Here is a 20,564-nt window from a genome sequence, read left to right as displayed (position 1 = left end):
TACTGTGTGGCTTGGGTGCCCCGGTGTTTAATTTCCTCTATAGAAATGTATTTGAAAGTATATTCAAAAGAACAAGTACCATGTGAAATGAAGACATGCTTGGTAGCCGTGGTTCTTTCCCTGCTTAGAATGAATGAGTGTTTGGAATTAGTTTTTGAAGAGCATCTATCAAAGTTTTGTCTAACATTCTCTGAAGGACTTCATACTTTGTACCACCATCAAAGAAAGAGACTTTCTACTTGCTTTAAGTTACACTTCATTTGCTTTACAGAAATGTCTAACTCTTAGTGAATAGGAGTCCTTTCGACCTGTGCGTGTATATGTGTATGTGTGTGTGTGTACATGAACACAAATTTAAGGAAAGTTGATGCCTTATCTAATGCTGATAAGGGTTAGACACCAAATAGAGAGTCCTTATAATATACTACTAATTATATTTTGGTTGCAATACATCCATTTATGGTTTAGGTATTTCCAGTCTCCACGATTCCAAACACGGAAACTGAGACTCAGAGAGCTTAGGTGACATTTCACAGCTATTCGGGACAGAGGAATGACTGACTGGAATCCAGGGTAGAAAACTTTGTTCTTACCCCTAACCCATGCCAAAGTTTCAAAGCACTATTTCATTTATATTTCCAATAAATTTTAAAAAAATCTTAAGGTGTCTAGAAAGAAAAATCTTTTTAAGGACAATCACTTTTGCTGCTCCCTTCACTTTTTTGCTTGGAAAAGTCAATGAGGTTCTGTATTGCCTTTGGCAGTTGGGACTGCTTTCATTTCTGTATTTTTATTGGTCCTCCGGGGTTCCCATGGGAAGGTCCCAGTCGGGGACCTCTTCTCAGTGGCTGTGATTACGGAGCAGGGTTACACCCACTCCCGGGGGTCAAGTGGCTTTTAGCCCAGTTCTCCAGCCTGCGCTGCTCTGGGTTCCTCTCCAGTCCTGGCGTTTGCATCTGACACGCAGGATACAGGGAGTCAAGGACTGAAGGAGAGAGCATGTGGAGAGATATTTTAAATTAAGCTCCAAAAATAGAGCTGGAGACGTCAAGCCACTCACAGGAAGGAAGAATCATTTTTCAACAATGTGTTTTAAGAATTGAAAGATTAAAAATACAGTACTTGTTTTTCTCTTTCTGACTTACTTCACTCTGTATGACAGACTCTAGGTCCATCCACCTCACTACAAATAACTCAATTTCGCTTCTTTCTATGGCTAATATTCCATTGTATATGTGTGCCACGGCTTCTTTATCCATTCATCTGTTGATGGACACTTAGGTTGCTTCCATGTCCTGGCTATTGTAAATAGAGCTGCAATGAACACTGTGGTACATGACTCTTCTTGAATTATGGTTTTCTCAGGGTATATGCCCAGTAGTGGGATTGCTGGGTCATATGGTAGTTCTATTTTGAGTTTTTTAAGGAACCTCCATACTGTTCTCCATAGTGGCTGCACCAATTCACATGGGTAAGCTGGGACGAAGTGAGAGAGTGGCATGGACACATATACACTACCAAATGTAAAATAGCTAGTGGGAAGCAGCCGCATAGCACAGGGAGATCAGCTCTGTGCTTTGTGACCACCTAGAGGGGTGGGATAGGGAGGGTGGGAGGGTGGGAGACGCAAGAGGGAAGAGATATGGGGATAAATGTATATGTATAGCTGATTCACTTTGTTATAAAGCAGAAACTAACCTATCATTGTAAAGCAATTATACTCCAATAAAGATGTTAAATATATATATATATACATAAAAAGGGGAAAATTCATGAAAATGAATTACCAAAATTAAATAAATAAATAAAGGATTAAAAATAGGAAATCCAAGATTCTCCAAATTAGAAGTTAGGAAACTCAAGGAGACATAGTTTCTTTATGTAATTAGATTTATGCAAAATAAAATTAAAGGCATCCCATAAATTACTTAATGGATAATAAGTCCTTGACTGTCTGACTCAGAAATCGGTTTGTTTTGCAAGGATCCTTTAATCAGCTCTCTAGGAGGCCGCTGTCTGGCAGACAGCTAAAATACCTTAGATGACCAAGAGTTGGCTGGAGGAGCTGTGTGCTGCGCAACTATTTTCCTTAAGGCGGTCTTAACGTTTTAATCAGTCTCCGTCTCAAGATTGGACATGATTGATGTGTTTCCCTTCAGAAATGTACAAACTGGCTACAAAGCGTTGGCAAGGTGAGGACACCTGGGGTCCACAGCCCGGGCTTGTCTGAGGGGCGTGGCCTGGGGCAGGTCGCCAGGGTGGTAGAGTGGAGGACCGTGCTTTCCAAACTCACCCTGTGACATCACAGAGTTACTGTAAGGAAGGAACGTGCACAGCGAATTCTTTCCTGCAGTCAAAAGTCACAGCTTTCTGAAAATCTAACACCTAGAAGAGTTTTCAATATGTTTTGAAAGATGAAGCGTCACATAAGTGAAGACCCTAAAAAAAGCGCGGGATTACTTTGTACTGTTGAACAGCAAGTCCTTTGGCATTTCAGGAAATACTACAGAAGCTCCTTCTTTATCCTTGAACTTCAATCTTGCCTTTCCTTTGAAGATAAGTCCAGCAGTGAACCTCCATATTGGTCATATCTGGTGTCGGGGCTTTACACAGCAGCCCCTCTGTGGAGAGTTCTGGTGTCACGCGGCTGAGGACCAAGCTGCTGGCCACCAAGGACCGCCAGCCCCCTAAGACGGTCCTCCCTCAGACAAGGGCCCTAGAAACAAAGCCCTATTTACCCCCACCAAAGGCCTGCTTCATCCTGAACAAAATCTGCAAGCTATGAGACAATCTATTTTTCAAATTCTCAGAATCAAGTCTTAGCGGGGACAAATCTCTCAGGTGTTTCCTGTGTCATCTAGTTTTATTTTGTTTTGACTGATCGGAAACACAGCCACTGGGAGAAACCCTCAGCCAGCCCTCCCGCAACTGTTTGTGTGGGAATCGGTGACCCCAAGACCCTGTGATCGACTCAGGGTAGATCTTGGTTCCCTCAGCAACCCAAAGGATGCCTGGCACACAGGAGGGTAGCAAGAAATGCTTACCACAGTGCTTGTCAAACTTGAGAGTGCTTCAGAGTCAGCCCTGGAGGGCTTGTCAAAACACAGATTGCTGGGCCCTACCCCCAAGACTTCGGACCCAGGACCTCTGGGCTGGGGCCTGAGAACCTGCATTTTTAATGAGCTCCCAGAGGCTGCTGGGCCTGCTGGCCCACGTATACTACACTTTGAAAACCTCTGGCCTAAAGATTCAGGGTTTTGAAGCTCAAATAATTTATCTGTGGGGCAGCTCCTCACCCATACCCCCAGCTTCCTTGGCAACAACAGGGTAAGCTGCTGGCACTCGCTGGAATTTTCCTACAGGATAATACTGAAACTCTATTCAGAGCCTTATTCCCTTAGGTTAGGCTTTGGTCCATGTTAAAATGCAAATGCTCTTTGGAGGAGGGTCAGGAGTTTATTGGACAAATATTCGTTGAGCATATTCTAGATACCAAGCACTGAACTGAACCCTGAGGATTTGAAAATAATAACAGTCTATTAGATACACAGGAGCTTATACTGATAAATCAGTATTCACAGTTCTCATGAATTAAGGAATAATGATGTCTACTCAAAAATAATTACCAGGCAGTGTTAAAAGACGGACTACAGAGAGGCCATCAAAAGGGGAATGAAGGGGACTTCCCTGGCGGCCCAGTGGTTAAGACTCTGCGCTTCCGATGCAGGGGGCACGGGTTCCATCCTTGGTCGGGGGAAGTAGGATCCCACATGCCGTGTGGTGTGGCCAAAAAATTTTAAAAATAAATAAATAAAATTAATTTTAAAAAGGGGAATGAAGGAGGTCAGGCTGGAGCCCCGCTTCAGGGGGCAGGGCCGGTGAGGGCTACCAGCCTGGTGACTCAGCAGAGCCTCAAGGGCAAGATCATACCCTCCTCTGTGAGGGGCTTAGAAAGGCAGGAGGGGGAGAGAACGTGGGGTGCCTGAATGCCTGGAGAGGACAGGGGAAGGGAATACCTACAACGGCCAGAGAAATAACTGGGAACAAGTGCTTCAGAAATCGGCCCAGGTTCTGCCTGGGAAGGAGCTAATGGGATAGGATTGATTGTGAAGCTGGAAATAAAGCTGAAGCACAACTGAAAAGCAGCGAAGCAAACAGAAGCAAAAGCAAAGCACTGGGAGAAACTTAAACAGAAAACACTGGAAAATAATGGGAGCAAGAGACCTTGCTTCCCAGAGCAGCGCAGAAACTTCCAGGAAAGGCAAATGGCGCCCGGCATCGAATGGGTCCAAAGCTGACACCCGTGGCAGCTTTTTGAGAATAGAAAGACGTGCCCTCTCCACACAGACACATTTTAACAGGGAGCCCTCTGGGCAGGTGAACTAGAAGGTGCCACCCCCTGCTCCCCCCTCACCCAGGACGCTGGGAGCTTACTCAGCAGCTGTGCTCCCACCAAGGCCTCGAGCCAGATGGACTCCCCACCACTGCGACCAGCATACTGGGACTCGGCATCACACCCAGGGTGACCGCCGGGCCCTAAAAGTGTTTCATCTACTTCTGGGTTGGTAGCAGCTGGAGGAAGACAGCAGGCTCAGGCCTTTGTAGTGACACTGTGGGATGTGTACTTGGGGCAACTCCTCTGTGGGTTCCCTTCGGCTGCAGAATACGATGGTCTGAGAAATGAGGGGCGCTCTGGATAAGAGGCCCCGAGCAAGCACCCCGTGCAGTCAGCTCTTTGATCTGCAAGGTACCGTCCTGCTCTCAGAATCTGTGGCTGGAGCAGATCCACCCCAGGCATGACCCCAGTCATTGATAGGGAACGACTGCAGAGAGGAAGCCTGGAAGTGGATTTATTCAATAAATATTTATAGAGCGGCTCATCCTTTCATCACCTTGCTTTGGGACAGCTCTTGACTGTTCACAGAGTGTTTTTACGTTTCTTCTGTAGTCAGTCCTTCGTGGCAGTAACCATGTAAAGTAGGTAGGAACTATCATTAACATCTTACAGATGAAGAAACTGGGTCTCAGAGAAATTGACTTATTAAGGTCATATGAAGGAGGCTTGGCAAAACAAGGGCTGGAACCTGGCCCTTAGGACAGGGTACTTTCCACCATTCCAGAAAGTGCTGTGGCTAATAGAAGAAATGCAAAAGCCCCTACAACAGCGCCATCAGCAGAAATATAATGTAAGCTACGTATATAATTCTGAATTTTTTGGAGGGGAGCTAAAAAGAAGCAAGTGAGTTTAATTGAAATAATAATATTTAATCCAGTTTGTTAAAAATATTATCAATTCACCATGTAGTAAATATGAAGCAATATCAATGAGGTGTTTTCATGGTTTTTTTTTTTTCATACTAAGTCTTTGAAATCAGTGTGTATTTTATACTTAGAACACATCTCAATTAGGATGCTGGATTTTTATTAGAAATACTTGATCTGTATTTAGATTTCATAAAATTTACAACTGAAAAGTAGATTCATATATTCAAGTTGGCCCAAGCATACTTAAAAGTTTTCCGATAAGTAAACTGAGGATCCGTTTTTAAGTTAAATTTACGTTAATTAAGAGTAAATAAAAGATTTAAATTTAGTCCCTCAGTGACGCTAGCCATATTTCAAGTGCTCAACAGACACGGGTGGCTAGTGGGCCTCCCAGGAGCCTCCAGTCTGGTAGACCCGATATGTAATTTGCTCTATGTGTTGGTTAATTTAGTCTTGTCCCTTGATAACCATGTTAAAGGTTGGTCTTCTCCATCCTTGCCCATCCTTGCCCATCTCCTTCGGTGGCCTCCCGTGACCTCAATTAAATCTATTCTCACTTCCTCATTCCCACAGCTGCTTGCTGTGCCCACTCCGGAAGATGGAGGTTGTCATGGCCCAAGAGAGGTGATATCTTTGTAACAGTAGCTCGGTAAGGTTTAGGATAGAAACAGAGAAGAAGCTGGGAGAAAGAGTGGATTCATGAACGGTTAGGACAGCGATATATTTAGGTGCAACCTGACGAGCCTTGTGGAACATTTTTGACTTACACAGGACTCTGGCCATCAGAAACTTGGTTCCTCTGTTTCCAAAAGCAAGTCCATCTTGATAGAGTCTGACCACCTAAATTCTGGTTGGATTTTCATAGTAGTAGAAATGGCACTCCGTTTCTCCCAGAGGGAAAAAAATGTCTTCTTATCTAAAAGTATAAGCAAAAGTGTACCCCATTCACTGGATTGAGTTAAGAGCATTGTTCCTGTGTGGTTTTTAGGAAGACTTGAGTAATGATTCATTTGCCATCTGTGCATGAATCTGTGTTTGCCTCTTTGTTTTCCTACACGTGACGCATCGGCCAAGACTGTGCTGCTTTGACGAAGAGCATCTCCTGCATCTTTGCTGTTCTGTGACCCCATTGGACCCAGGTCCTTGGGACTCGGGGACGCTGCAAAATATTTGGCAAATATGAACTACGTGTGTCCAGCCCCTCATTTTGTCTCCACATTATTGGCGCCTCAGCTCCACTGAACACACAAGCAGAAATGTTTCCTTGTCCCTTGCTTCCCTTGCTTTGTTCTCACAGGGTTTAGAGGTAAGGGTTGAGGTAATGAGGGTGCAGGTCCAGGCTGGTCGGTGAAACCCGACCCAGAGGCAATTTGGTTATTAAAGTCGTCTTCTTAAACTCTTGAAGTTAAGATAGTTGATGTTAGCTGCTGGGAATGCAATCCTGCCAAAAAGACAAGCAGGAGCCTGTCTGGCCCCTCAAATATTTCACAATGGGAAGCTAGGAATGTGTCATAGCTTTCCAGGTTGCCAATTTCCTTAAGTGCACATACAATTATAACTCATTCAAACACTTCTACTAACAAGTCAGAGAAGTATTGGGATGAAGGAGCACCTCCCACTAGTCCTGGGAGATGTCCCGCTAAATAAATGATCCACAATCAGATAAGCTTGAGAGACGCCACTGCTTCTCTTCCCCTATCAGAGACTCATCCAAGGCCGAAAAAAGTCCTCTTGCAAGGAAGCCTGTTCAGCTCGGTTTGCCTGGAATTAACTAAACTTAATTGATTATGAGACTGACTTTTTCAGGGAACACTTGTGAATCGCTCAAGAATTATTGCTCCCTGAACTTCTATGGTACATGACGATTTTAAATAACCTACTTCCAGCCTCCATTAAGTTTTTAGTTATAAATATTTTAGAAGGCCGTCAAGGCTAAGCAAGTATCTAAGGTAGCCCGTGGCGTGTCCAATATATAAAAATGACCAACTTCTGATATATAGTCCTCCATTCATGCTTGACTCAGTAATGCTAAATTTTTAACGTTTTAATAATTTCATAACCCTTGGAGATATTAAAAGAAACTAATCGTGCTGATCTTAGAAATCTGAATTGACTTGTTATATTTTTATTGTGTTAGATATGTGATTCAGCTCCAGCATTCCACAGAACAGAACATTCTCAGATTGTGACTCCGTTAAAATCTAAACTGGACTCAGCTAAAATGAACTTGCATTCATTCACTTAGTCAGTGAGTCAGTCATCAGTTAAATCAGTCGAGAAATAGTTTTTGAGGACCAAATAGCCATGAACTAAGGCCCTAGGGAAACAGAAATGGAATATGCAAACTGCCCTTACCCTCTGAGTGCTTACAGCCTAGAAAGGAACACTAACATCACGCAAGTATTAAAGGTAGAGAGGGGCTTCCCTGGTGGCACAGTGGTTGGGAGTCCGCCTGCCGATGCAGGGGACACGGGTTCGTGCTCCGCTCCGGGAAGATCCCACGTGCCGCGGAGCGGCTGGGCCCGTGAGCCATGGCCGCTGAGCCTGCGCGTCCGGAGCCTGTGCTCCACAACGGGAGAGGCCACAACAGTGAGAGGCCCGCGTACCACAAAAAAAAAAAAAAAAAGTAGAGAGAAAGTATAAGAGATCTGAGAATAAACATCAGATCTACCTTTCCCTCTCTAAGTTCAAATCTCTGTAAACTAGAAAAGGATGGAAAGGGTAAGGAGCCCACACTTCATCCAGAATGACAATATCCTTATTATTTAGGAGAGTCACATCCCAAATGATTGGTTACAGCATTTCCAACAATAAAATCAATGGCCTAAACGTGAAATTAATTGGAAGTCACAGTTCTAATACACTGTTTTGGCGATTAGGCACATTAGATTGAATTGTTTCAGAATGCCTAATTATTGTGTCTGCCACACTCGTCTGTTTGAGTCATTCCTAACTTTTGGACTGCTGCCTAGATCAGTTCTGCAGTACAGTTGCAGTTTCGCATTCTTTTCTCTCTTTTTTAATGCGTAACTTTCCTCACTATATTCAAAGCTCAAAGCTCTAAACCGCACTTTCGCAAATTCTAGATAAGAGCCAAATAGTTTGTTAAAGTGTTGATTCCATTGAGTTTGGGTGTAAGTTGATATTTTATTTGTGTTTTGCAGGTTCAAGATTTAAAAGTGCCTGTGTGAAGTCACTTTTGCTGGAAACCACAGCCCAGGAGCTTTTGTGTTATCGTGTTTTGCTATCAAATACACATTACCCTGACCTTACGAGTGGATGAAGATACCTCAATTGTCTGGCTTTGCCAATTGCTTGATTTCGGAATTTTAACAGGTGAAAGGAAAGAGCAATCCTGCTAAGATCTGAACATCTAAGTGGCTTATTTTCCAGCATCGTCAATAGCTGCGAGCATCAGAACTAAATATTCTCCCAAGGAGTGCCATGATATTGAAGTCACTTTATTAAAAACAATTGTGTCTGCAAAACGATCAGGCGACTCGGACGTTTGCAGCCAGAGATGACACTGAGCATGCTTTCATTGCGGCCCGCAGTCTTCGAGTGGGGCATATTGATTGATGAGTGACCGCCTGCCGATAAATTCTCTCCTTACTCTGTTTCCCGGATTGGGCTTCTTTAAGCAATTTGTCACTTACCTTCAGACTTACATGTGGGATTTTTCACAGCAATAGTTTTGGAATCATTGGAACTTGATTTGATTTCATCATTTAACAGAAACGAACAGGATCCAAATTATTTTCTCATCATGGCTTTGAATGTTGCCCCGGTCAGAGATACAAAATGGCTGACCTTGGAAGTCTGCAGACAGTTCCAGAGAGGAACGTGCTCCCGTTCTGATGAGGAATGCAAATTTGCTCACCCCCCCAAAAGTTGCCAGGTCGAAAATGGAAGAGTAATCGCCTGCTTTGATTCCCTAAAGGTAAGAGAATGTATTTTACGTGTCACATCAATGCCACATTGGACTTTCAAATGGAATATTTGTCGTTGTACTTTTACAGACGTTTAACAATCGATTTTACATCCTGTTTTCTTATTTGTGGTGACTGTTGGGAGATTTGCACTCAAATTTTTTCATATCAGGTATATATAAAGTTTTTACGGATCCATGCTTAAATTAAAAATACACGGTGCTGTATTTTTGGTCTGGCGTGACATTCATGTACCCAAGAGTTTTAAATCAAAGTCTGGCTTGTGACAACTGAGGATAAATATTTTATTAACGTTTGATCTTCTGGAGGTTATACAAAGGTGAAGAAATTGAATGTGTCACTTTTATGTGCCAGTTATTCTGATTCACCTCTTGAAGAATTTTCTACTCTTGTGGCTTTCTTTCTTGACCAAGGGTTTCCTAAAATACTTTACTTAATAGGTTTTTCACTCTCTTTGACAATTTGTCATGGCTAACAGAAATTATTAAGTACACACGCAGTACTTCTTGAGAACCTACTTTGTGTAAGTTAACACATAGCACATCAGAGAAGAAATGAATGTGATTCAAGATGGTATCCTTGGTGATCTCACTGTCTGGTAGGGAAAACACAGCAAATGGCTACAATGCAAGACAGAAAGGGACACGGGCCCTAAGAGAAGGATAGAGGGCAGACTTCTATGGCGGTCCATAAATGGGAGAGCTGGCTTCCAGCTGATTGTTTCAAGAAATGTTTTTGGAGGCTGTGGCACCTGAGTTGTATACTGAGTTTGGTGGAGCCTGGGCTTGAAGAAATGGGAGAATTATAATGAAAGATCTAATTGAAGGAAATGGGGATGCCTTAGCCCATAATGCTTTGGGGTTGATTTTGCCCTAAGATTATGGATTCTATCAATCCCTGACTGTCTAGGACAGTTCTAACATCAATGGATATAGGTAAGATATATAGCTTAAAAAAAAAAAAAGATTTGGGAAATCATAGTGCTGTGAGTTTACAAAATAGTGACCTTAGTCTTTTCTTGAGTATGAAGGGACTGGGTATGTTTTTTGGAAAAAATTCATCTTAAAGTAAAAAGACTTTTAAGTGAAAATTGAAATACAAGACTTCAAATCATATATTAAAGGGAAAATGTGTCTATATACTAAAAGCAGAAGAATGCATTTATAGCTCAATAGAATTATTTTAAGGATTAAAATTTGAAAAATTATAGATATGTGATTTACCTCAATAGCTACTCCATTTTCTTTCTTTTTTATCTTTTTTGTCTAAGTTTATTAGATTAGACTTTAAAATTATAAATGATTTTGTCTACACAGAAATGAATAGATGGATAAATCACAATTCATATAAACTATAACAGCATAAGCACATTTTTATATTAGTATTTATTTTGCTTGTAGTCAAAAAAGTAAACAAAGTATTTGCTTCTATGATTATCACCAATGGAAGCATTCACTATAAAAAGCAGTGTAGATTGAAAACTAGAACATAAGAACTTTAAGATATGGAATCAGGTCAGAGATGAGAAATTCATTTTCCAGGTCATCCCCAATCTCTTCATTTTATTAATCCAACCCTTCTCTGGTTAGATATTTACTATTAAACTGAGATTTTAGCAAGTTTCTTAAAACTTTTAATTCTTGGACTTCCCTGGTGGTGCAGTGGTTAAGAATCCGCCTGCCAATGCAGGGGACATGGATTTGAGCCCTGAGGGTCCAGGAAGATCCCACATGCCTCAGAGCAACTAAGCCTGTGCGCCACAACTACTGAGCCTTCGCTCTAGAGCCCACGAACCGCAGCTACTGAGCCCGTGTGCCACAATTACTGAAGCCTCGTGCCACAACTACTGAAGCCTACATGCCTAGAGCCCGAGCTCAGCAACAAGAGAAGCCACCGCAGTGAGAAGCGCACGCACCGCAACGAAGAGTAGCCCCCGCTCACCACAACTAGAGAAAGCCCGCGCGCAGCAACAAAGACCAACACAGCCAAAAATAAATAATAATTTTTTTTTAAAAAGTGGTTTTGGTTCAAGGTGTTGGAGTGTGTGTGTGCCCACGTGATTCTGAAACGCACGATTTCAGATATTATGATGTGATAATGTACAGGACAGCTTCACACTTTAAGAATTCTTGGACCCACCAATTATACTTCCTGCATAAGAGATCCATTTCCCTATCATGACTTCTACTCTCCCTTGTAAATCAACTGCTTCCCCTTTGTGGCCTCCCTTGACACTATTCAGACCTCCATATGCAGTTGATTCCTCTAAGTATGTGTCCTTGCACAAGCAAGTAAGTTTCCCAAAGGCAGGATTGTGTCTTATTCATCTTTGTGCCCCAGCACCTAACGTGGTTGGTACCTGGCACATAGCAGAAGTGCAATCATAACCATTCAAAGTATGCATAAATTAAGAAAGACTCCCCACAATTTTTCAAAAGGGATTACTGATGATCATTGGTGAACTTCAGACACAGAACGTCTCTGCATGAGTGTTCACCATTTTCTTTAAACATTTCATTTTACAAGCCTGGCCAGCCTCTCCTTTGAGGTCTCTCCTGCTCTTTTCCCCCAGGGCATGCTCCTCATTCTTTTACCACTCTAAACTGCCTGCCTATTTTACCTCTAACGCCACCTCTTCCTCCCCTTGCTCCCTAACGTAGATGCTCTCCGAGACTCAGCGTTGGTCCTTCCTAGGCCACGTTCAGTGATCAGCTCTGAAAGCGGACCTGCACTCAAATATTCAGTCCCCCCCTCTGTGATGCTCAATCCCAACGCTGCGTGTGTGCCCTTTCCTTGCCAACTTTGTGGCTCCCAATGCCTACTGAACGCCCCATGTGAATGGTCCATTGTCCCCTGCAGTTCAACATATCTAAATCCACATTCTTCATCCTGTCTCCACCCTGAGCCATCATCCCACTCCATCCCTATGCCTTGTTCCCCAGGCACAAAATCTTAGGTGCATCCTGACCATCATGCCAAGCACCCTTAGTTGTTTTTTTTTTTTTTTTCTTGATGTTCTGGTTGTAGGGAAGTATACATCTTTAAGAATTAATCAAAACTATGGAATCTTTACCCAGAAAAGTGGTCATACCCTCAGACTACTGCAAACAATCTCAAGATCTCCAAGGTTTCATGTTGGCTTCTAAGAGCTGTCTCTGGACTGTGAGTTACGGAACTCTCATTCAAGGAGAAGTCTGACACATTAAGGTGGGCACAAGAAGACCAGAGGGTCATTAAAGATACTTTTTGATTATTTTCCAAGTTTTCCTAGAGCGAAGATTAGAGCCAAATTCTTCCTAATGCTCAAGATATTCTCTGCTAAGGAATGATATACCTTTAGCTTCCAGGACAAAAGGAGGGCCATTACTCCCTGTCTAAGCACAGGTGGAATCAGCTTCAGTGCCTTCAGTAAGCAAAGGAATGAGGCTTCTCAAGCAATGCAGCGTCTGCCTAAATGTCTTCCTTAGGGATAGCACATCTGTGGCATTTATGGCTGATGCCACTTTCCTAGGGACACAGCTTCCACCAGTGAGATACCTACGTTCTAACACAGTTTAAAATGAAGAGTCAGGGACTTCCCTGGTGGCACAGTGGTTAAGAATCTGCCTGCCAATGCAGGGGACACGGGTTCAAGTCCTGGGCCAGGAAGATCCCACATGCTGCGGGAAAACTAAGCCAGTGCACCACAACTACTGAGCCTTCGCTCTAGAGCCCACGAGCCACAACTACTGAGCCCACGTGCCACAACTACTGAAGCCTGCATGGCTAGAGCCCATGCTCCGCAACAAGAGAAGCCACTGCAACGAGAAGCCTGCGCACTGCAGTGAAGAGTAGCCCCCGCTCGCCACAACTAGAGAAAGGCTGCGTGCAGCAACGAAGACCCAATGCAGCCAAACAAAAATAGATTAAATAAATAAATTTTTAAAAAATATTTTAAAACATTAAAAAATAAATAAAATGAAGAGTCAGACAAGGTAATCTCTTTGTTAGTTTCCTAGGGCCGTAGTAACAAATCACCACAGACTGGGTGGCTTAAAACAACAGGAATTTATTATCTCCCAGTTATGGGGCTGGAAGTTTGATCAAAGTGTCCTCAGGATCACGCTCCCTCTGCAGCTCCTACAGGAGGATCCTTCCTTGCCTCTTCTGGTTTCTTGTCGTGCATGCGTTCCTTGACTTATGGTAGCATTACTCTGATCTCTGCCTCCAGCTGCAGGTGTCTGTCTTTCTGTGTGTCTCTTTTTGCCTCATCTTCCCTCTGAGTCTGTGTCCACATTTCCCCTTCTTACAAGGACAACAGTTATATTAGGTTAGGGCCCCCCGCTTCTCCAATATGACCTCATCTTAGCTAATGACATCCACAATGACCCTATTTTCAAATCAAGTCACATTCTGAGGGACAGGAGGATAATTCTATTTAAGATTTCAATATATCTTTTGGCGGGGGTGGAGGCGTGGAGGGGGACAACACAATTCAATGCATAACAATAATGTCCGAACATCAGAAATGAAGCACTGTGGTCTCATTCAATGATCCCAAATTGCGTTTCAGAGTCCACCTCCACACACTGCCCTGAATAGCCACTAGCCATCACCGGAGCTGGCAAAAGAGAGGAGGCTTAAAAAACTCCAGTTTTTGATAGTGAGTAAAAGAAGGGATGATGATAAACTGTCATTCTATGATTATAGTTGTCTGTGTTTAAAACATGTAAGAATAGATAAAAATAATTCACAGAGAAAAATGGCATAACTTACTCCTCAAAAAAAATACTAATGGAGTAAAATACTAATTTTAACCTTAATTATATTGTTTAATAATTACATTTGTTTGTTATTCACTTTGCCTTGGGCAGTGATGTTAACTTCTGCTAGTCTGTGTAGCAGTTCTTAGGAAACCATTTCTTTACATTTATCATAATAAACGATTTGTTTAATATTCTATTTTTTTCCAAACATGGAAATAGCATTTTGTCAGTACACTTCTTTCATTCAAACTCTTGTTTTTATTTTAGGATGTTTTTAATACAATGACATTGGAAGCAAAGATTTTAGGTAAAAGCCCTGGCCTGAGAATCTATAGCTGAGCCCTGGCATTTCTGCATGTAAGCTTACATCATTTCACCTCTCCCAGCTCCAGGTTACTCGTCAGTAAACATTCATTCATTCGTTTGTTTATTCATTCATTCCCTCTTTAACTAAACAAGAGGTACAAACTCAAAATCTGCAGGAACCAGCAAGTAATATGAATGAGTGACTCAGCACTCATGGCTGGGGGAGACCCAGGGCTCGCTGGAGACGGCAGGAATTTAGCTGAAGAGCACATAACCCCTCTAAAGACGGCAGCTGCCACCCAGCCACAAACAGCTGTGGCCTGCCTTGTGAGAATCCTGGAGATTTTTTTAAAAAGAACCAGAGACACAAGTTTTGATGTGAAGTTTCCCAATTTCTAAATCTTGGCAACCAATTAAAATATCTTTAAACCCCAAAGTTCAAATAAAACACACCTACAGGATGCATTCAGCCTGAAGACTGCCACATTTATCGTCTGAAATAAACAAACAAATACTGATCCTGTGACAGGTGCCGCTAAACACTGGGAATAGAACAGCATATACAGCTTCTTCCATCAATAGAGCTAATTGAGGGCAGAGTAAATTTACAAACTGCTCTTAATCGTTCTTGAAAGACTTGATTCACACTGCTTTGGTGATTCACTCTCTGGTTTTCCCCTTACCTCATTGGCCACTCCGTCTCTGTCTCCCTTCCTGAATCTTCTGCCTCCTCCCGACCTCTAAATGCTGGCGTTTCTCCAGGCTTGATCCTTGAGCATCTTCTCTGCATTTGCTCACATCCACAGTGGACAGTTACCTGACTCTTCTGGTAACTCACCAAGCATGTTCTTGCCTCAGGAGCTTTGTACTTTCTGCCCAGAAAACTGGACTTCCCTAGATGACCTTATCCAACCCAAAGGCTGTTTATTTTCTATATACTGAAGTTTTTAAAAATTTCTAGCTCTAGGCTTGATTTCTCCCCTGAACTCTAGACTCATGTATCCAATTGCCAACCTGACATCTCTACCTGGATATTCAAGTGACATCTCAAATTTAATATATCCACTAATAAGTTCTTGATTCCCCCTTCAACCTGCTGTTCCCATGGTACCTATTCTCAATAGATGGTACCATTTATTCAGTTGATCAAATAAAACATCTTGAAACCCAGCCTGAATCTTCTCTTACCATTACCACCATATCCAATCTCTCAGTCTATTCTATCAGTAAGTCCTATTCTCTCTGCCTTCAAAAGATATCCTAAATCTGAGCATTTTTCAGCACTTCTATGATGACTGCCTTGGCCCAAACTACCATCATGTCTCAAATGGATTGTTATAATAGTCTACTGTAGCTTTCACTTTTGCCACTTCCTACTCTAGTGACCCGTAAGTCATGTCACTCTCTTGCTCAAAACCTTCCAATAGCTGCCCATTTCATTTATGAAACCTGAAGTCCCTAAGGCCCCATGTGGTCTGCACCCCACTGCATTCCTGGTCCCACTGTGCTCCTGTCAAATTGGCCTCTTTGCTCCTCAGGCCTTTGCACTGGATGTTCCCTCTACCTGGAATGCTCTTTCCGCAGGTTACCATAAGCCTCAGTTCTTCACTTTAGTCTGGACTTCGCTTAAATATCACACATCCATCCACAAAAGCAACCTCAGAACTTGTCCTTAAGGGATGTTATCTGCCTACGTATCTCCTGCTTGCCCATGTCCACTGCTAGGAGTTAAGGCTGTAAGGCAGGGGTCTCATTGCTCTTTCCTTGTACCTGGCAGCTGCTGGGTGTGCAATCATATTTACCAGTGAATAAGTATATCCTTAAATCCTACACTTTAAACTGTTCCAAGAAAATTCAGATCACTTTTTTGGCTACCTATTATTCATTTTCTCTGTTAATCTACAGACAGAAAACCCCTCAAAGTTAAAGGCTTTGTACAAACAAGTTCTTTGATTTACAACCCAGAAGGTGTTTCTGGATCACGTTCATGGTTTTGACTGCACTGATAGGCAGGTCATATGGAGACTTGCCCACAGGTGACAGCTATTAAAATTCCTGGACTGGCTTGTTGGGCCACTGTGGGCACCCACCTCAGCCCTCCCCAAAGCCTGGCCATAGACTGATACTGGTATTGGACGACATTTTCACTAGTCTTCTACAAAATTGGGACATTGAAATACATTTGTGTATCTTTTTGGTTTGGTTTGGTTTTTATTGTGATAAGAACACAACAGGAGATCCACCCTCTCGACACATTTTTAAGTGCACAACACAGTATTGCTGTCTACGGGCGTGACGTTGTACAGCATCTGGCGTAACTGAAACTGTATGAAGTACATTTTTTCATAGAGGTAAATTCTTAAAAGGTTGCTTTTTTATTGAGATTGTTTGCTTCTTGTTTTTTTCTGATTATCATAATATTCCTTTCTTTTCTAAAATGATTCTCAATGGATGTGTTTTGTTGTCCTTTTTTCCTTAATGTCCTTACTCAGCAAAAAAGAAGTGGGCAACTCTATGTCCGTTCCCCTCTCTTCTTATGAAATATTACTGCTCCATAAAATTCATAAAAATCTATATCATTTGGTCTGACATTCCCACCATCAGACTCACTTCTCTGAGTCACACAGGAAAGTCTTAGTCATTAGAAAGTCACTGTTGAGTCCGCATTACCTGAGAGGCCTCTCGAACTTTTTTCTGTTAGCAAATGAGGACAGCTTGATCTATCAAATAAGCTAATTTTCATTTTTGGTGGGGAAAAGAGCCTGACCGGAGACTATGAGACCTAGAACATACTTGTTTCATTGCACAAGAGCAAGTCTCTAGGAAGCCAAAGACAGCTGGCATTCAGTGTCAAGGTCTAAACCATGGCAGGGGCTCACCCCTGGGGCTGGAGACCAGGGTTGTTCTAGGGGAGCTTCACCAATAATGAACTTCACCTGTTTTACAATTTCCCCATGAACTGACCTGCTAATGGTAAATAGAACATTCTTTCCACTTGGTTTGGTTCAATTTCCTCTGGCTCAAAGACTATAGTCTAGTATGTATTACTCTTTCTCAGCTCTGTTTTGACCAAGAAGGATAAAACTGATAGAGGACAAATACTCCCCTGAGCACCCACCCTTGGATTCAGGGTGTAAGTGGATGCTGACATGTTTATTTGTGATCAACCTTACCTAGCCATCCTGCCTGACCAACCAGCATTTTGGGGCTGTGACTGATAAGACCGTTTTCTTATGACTGAAGTCATGTACCCATAATGAACATTAAGCCCTGTGGAAGACGAGATACTGCCAGGAGAAAGAGGAAAAGAAAGTGACTCAGAGGCTTTAACCTGGTTAAAGCAAAACAAAATGACTAGAGTCAACTTCAGGCATGTTTATATGTTTCATTTAGATTACTATCAGCTTACTCGAGTATTTCATATTCTTCTAAAAATCATTGCTTATAATTTTTGATTGAATATGATATGGGCACTAAGGTACATTTGTAATCAATCTTAATATGAAGACTTATTTGCTGAAAAGTAGAATACAGTTAATATAGCCTTCTTAAAAATGCCCATCTGGTCCACTTCTCAAATCTCATTCGGAAGAATATTTCAAGTGCTCCCAGCCCTTAGTAAAATCATTAATAATGACACTGAAGATATCATTTCCACACCTGCTATGAAACTAAGCGCTGACCCAGATGCTCAGGATCTAAAATTAACCGGCAGCAGCCTCATTTGAGTGATTTAATTCACATTGCTTCTCTTCCATTCCCGTTGGGTGCCTGAGTTGTTAACAGAAACAGTGATACTGGAAAATATTGGGATAGCAGAATTCTTAATGAAGGATTCTAGTAGATCCAGACGTTCTGAGTGTTGTATAAAGCTGAGGCGAAAGAAATTTCATATCCTAGAGAACTTCGATATCTTTATTCATTTACTTATTCTACAAATAGCCACTGAGCTACCCCTAAGTGCCAAGCACGACATTTGGTGCCTAAAAAAGACACAGGAACCTTGTTCCCGTGGAACTCACAGTCAAGTGCAGGAAACAACAACAAGAGAAAAGTAAACAAACTAATCAAATCATCACAATTTATCCAGACTGTTATTCCTTCACGAAATGCTGAGCGCCCACAGAGTGCAGGCATTCGGCCAGGCACTTGCGATACAGCACCATGTAAAAGCCCACAGCGTTCCCGACCCAGTGGGGTTTTCAGTCTAATGGGAGTGACAGAAAACAAATGGGTAGAAACACTGCCCCTGCAAAAAGTAATTATTTTTAAGTTGTGAGAAGTGCTAAAAAGGAAATACAAGGTATGTGGATAGAAAACAATGCGATTGAGGAAGAATTTAAACAGAAAGGATGGCCTGGGATGCTTTCCCCAAGGAGGTGCTTTCTGAGCAGAGACCTGAAGGGTGAGAAGGAAGCAGCCATGTGAGGAGAGAAGAGCTTCCCCTGGCACAGGGAAAAGAGAGCCCTAAAGCCTGGAGAGAAAAGCACTTAGCCAACTTCTGGAAACAAGAGGTGAGGGTGACTAGAGCACGACCCATCATCGGTCAGGAGGAGACGCACCTGAGACAAGGAATAAGAGACAGACTGTGTAGGAGTTTGGATTTTATGCTCCGTACTAAGATTTGAGCGAGAGGATGCTTTGCCTTGTGAGAAGGTCCTCTGCCTGGACAAGGAATTGCAGGAGGAGGCTGGGCCGGGAGCTCAGTGCGCGAAGCTTTGCATTGTCCCGGTCACTGCCAATGCCACCGGGGGTGGGGGTGGTGGTGGCGGCAGTGATAGAGAAGAGTGAACTTAAAATAAAATTTGGAGGTAGGTATTATTAGGAAAGATGCATCCTGGTGGCGTATTAAAAGGGCCAATGAATATGCATTGTAGCCTCGTTTGTTCCTTTATGGCACGTGGAACCGATGGTTTGGAGAGGGAAGTTACCGTCCCCTCTGGAGAGTTCATTTCTCCTGGTCCTGTTTGCCCTGCTGGCTATTTTATTCTTAATGTTCTCTAAGGATATTCTCTATGTGGTCACTCAGGAGCTGGGTGGGAACCAGAGCTCCCGGGAGAAGCTAGTTTATTATCTGAGTAGTGGTACTGCTATGCAAAATCAGGCTGCTTATCCAGAAAACCCTTCTAAATGTGCCTTGTATGACAGAAGTTCCTATTACTTCTGGTTTTCTTTTGGTCAAGTCTTGAGACTGGCTTGAATCGCATGAACTTTTTCTTAGACGTTTTACACAGAAAGTTCTATTGGATCATTTGTTTTTCAGAATTATTTTTTATTACCAATTTCAATCCTAAATTTAAAAACTTAGGTTATTTTTACATGGCGTTTAAACCCAGTTCTTTAACTACATTGCAGAAAGTGTTCCTTTCTCAGAGAGCCCTATGTCCCCCAAACTTCTAAAATCTCTAATTGAAGTAAAAGTAACTTTTTGATAAGTGGTTCAATTTCTTCTTTCTTTATAGATTTTCTTCTCATTAAGTTCATCTTAATTTACATTTTCCTCAATTATTTATTTTACTCAAGTTTTCAATTTAATCACTAATTTATTTTACTCTGTTATAAGCCTTAATCTTCTCTCTATTATTAAATAGTTTAAATAAATTTATTTATAAATGTTATTATATTTTTTCTTTCTAGTTTTTTCTTTGATTAAATTTGCCCGATTTGCCATAGATTTGTCTGTTTTATTTGAAGAACATGTTCTTGGTTTTAGCTATCAATCCTGCAAAAGATAGGCTTATTTTTTTCTCATTATTATGTTTCATTTATTTTTTTATTTCTACTTTATTATTTTCTTTCTCACTAGCTTTCCTTAATTTCTTTTATCTTTTTTTTTTCCTCTAAATTCCCATGTAGACTGTTTAGGTGTCTTCTCATAATTCTTTTCTTCAAAAAGCATTTAGAGCTGTGAATCACTACATAAAATAGCTTTGCCTCCATCTCATAGGTTTTTGTTCAACAACGTTCTCACATTTGTTATTTTCTAGTTTGCTTATTAACTCATTTATTATTTATGTGACTATTTCTAAAATGTCCAATTAATTTGAGTTTTTTTTCCTTTAAAGTTCTGATATTAATTTCTAGTAATATCTTATTATTAAGATAATGGAGTTGTGCAATTTTTACTTTAAAAATGCACTGAAATCTCTTATGGTCCACATCATGATCAGTGTTTGTAAGATTCATTTTCTGTTCTTAGGTGCAAAGTTATATCAGTGTATCGATATTTATACAAACATTAAATAATTCATGTGTTTTATGTCCTTAATTGCTTATTTTTGTCTCCTTGACCTACCAG

General features: G+C 41.7%; 1 protein-coding gene across 4 annotated transcripts in view; it reads left to right on the top strand.

Annotated features, from left to right (window-relative positions):
- MBNL2 (muscleblind like splicing regulator 2) overlaps positions 1-20,564 on the top strand; it is a 152,349-nt gene that overhangs the window by 42,067 nt on the left and 89,718 nt on the right. For all 4 annotated transcript variants that reach the window (XM_029210389.1, XM_029210390.1, XM_029210387.1 and 1 more), the window contains exon 2: positions 8,430-9,205. In XM_029210389.1, the coding sequence (XP_029066222.1) occupies positions 9,032-9,205 (174 nt within the window). In that variant the 5' untranslated portion in view covers positions 8,430-9,031. The remainder of the gene's footprint in view (positions 1-8,429; positions 9,206-20,564) is intronic.

Source organism: Monodon monoceros, unplaced genomic scaffold, assembly GCF_005190385.1.
Source record: "Monodon monoceros isolate NGI ecotype Baffin Bay Population unplaced genomic scaffold, NGI_Narwhal_1 Super_Scaffold_8, whole genome shotgun sequence".
In the NCBI taxonomy this organism is placed as follows: Eukaryota; Metazoa; Chordata; class Mammalia; order Artiodactyla; family Monodontidae; genus Monodon; species Monodon monoceros.
The sequence above is the reverse complement of the archived record's forward strand: the minus strand, read 5'-3'. Positions and strand labels throughout refer to the sequence as shown.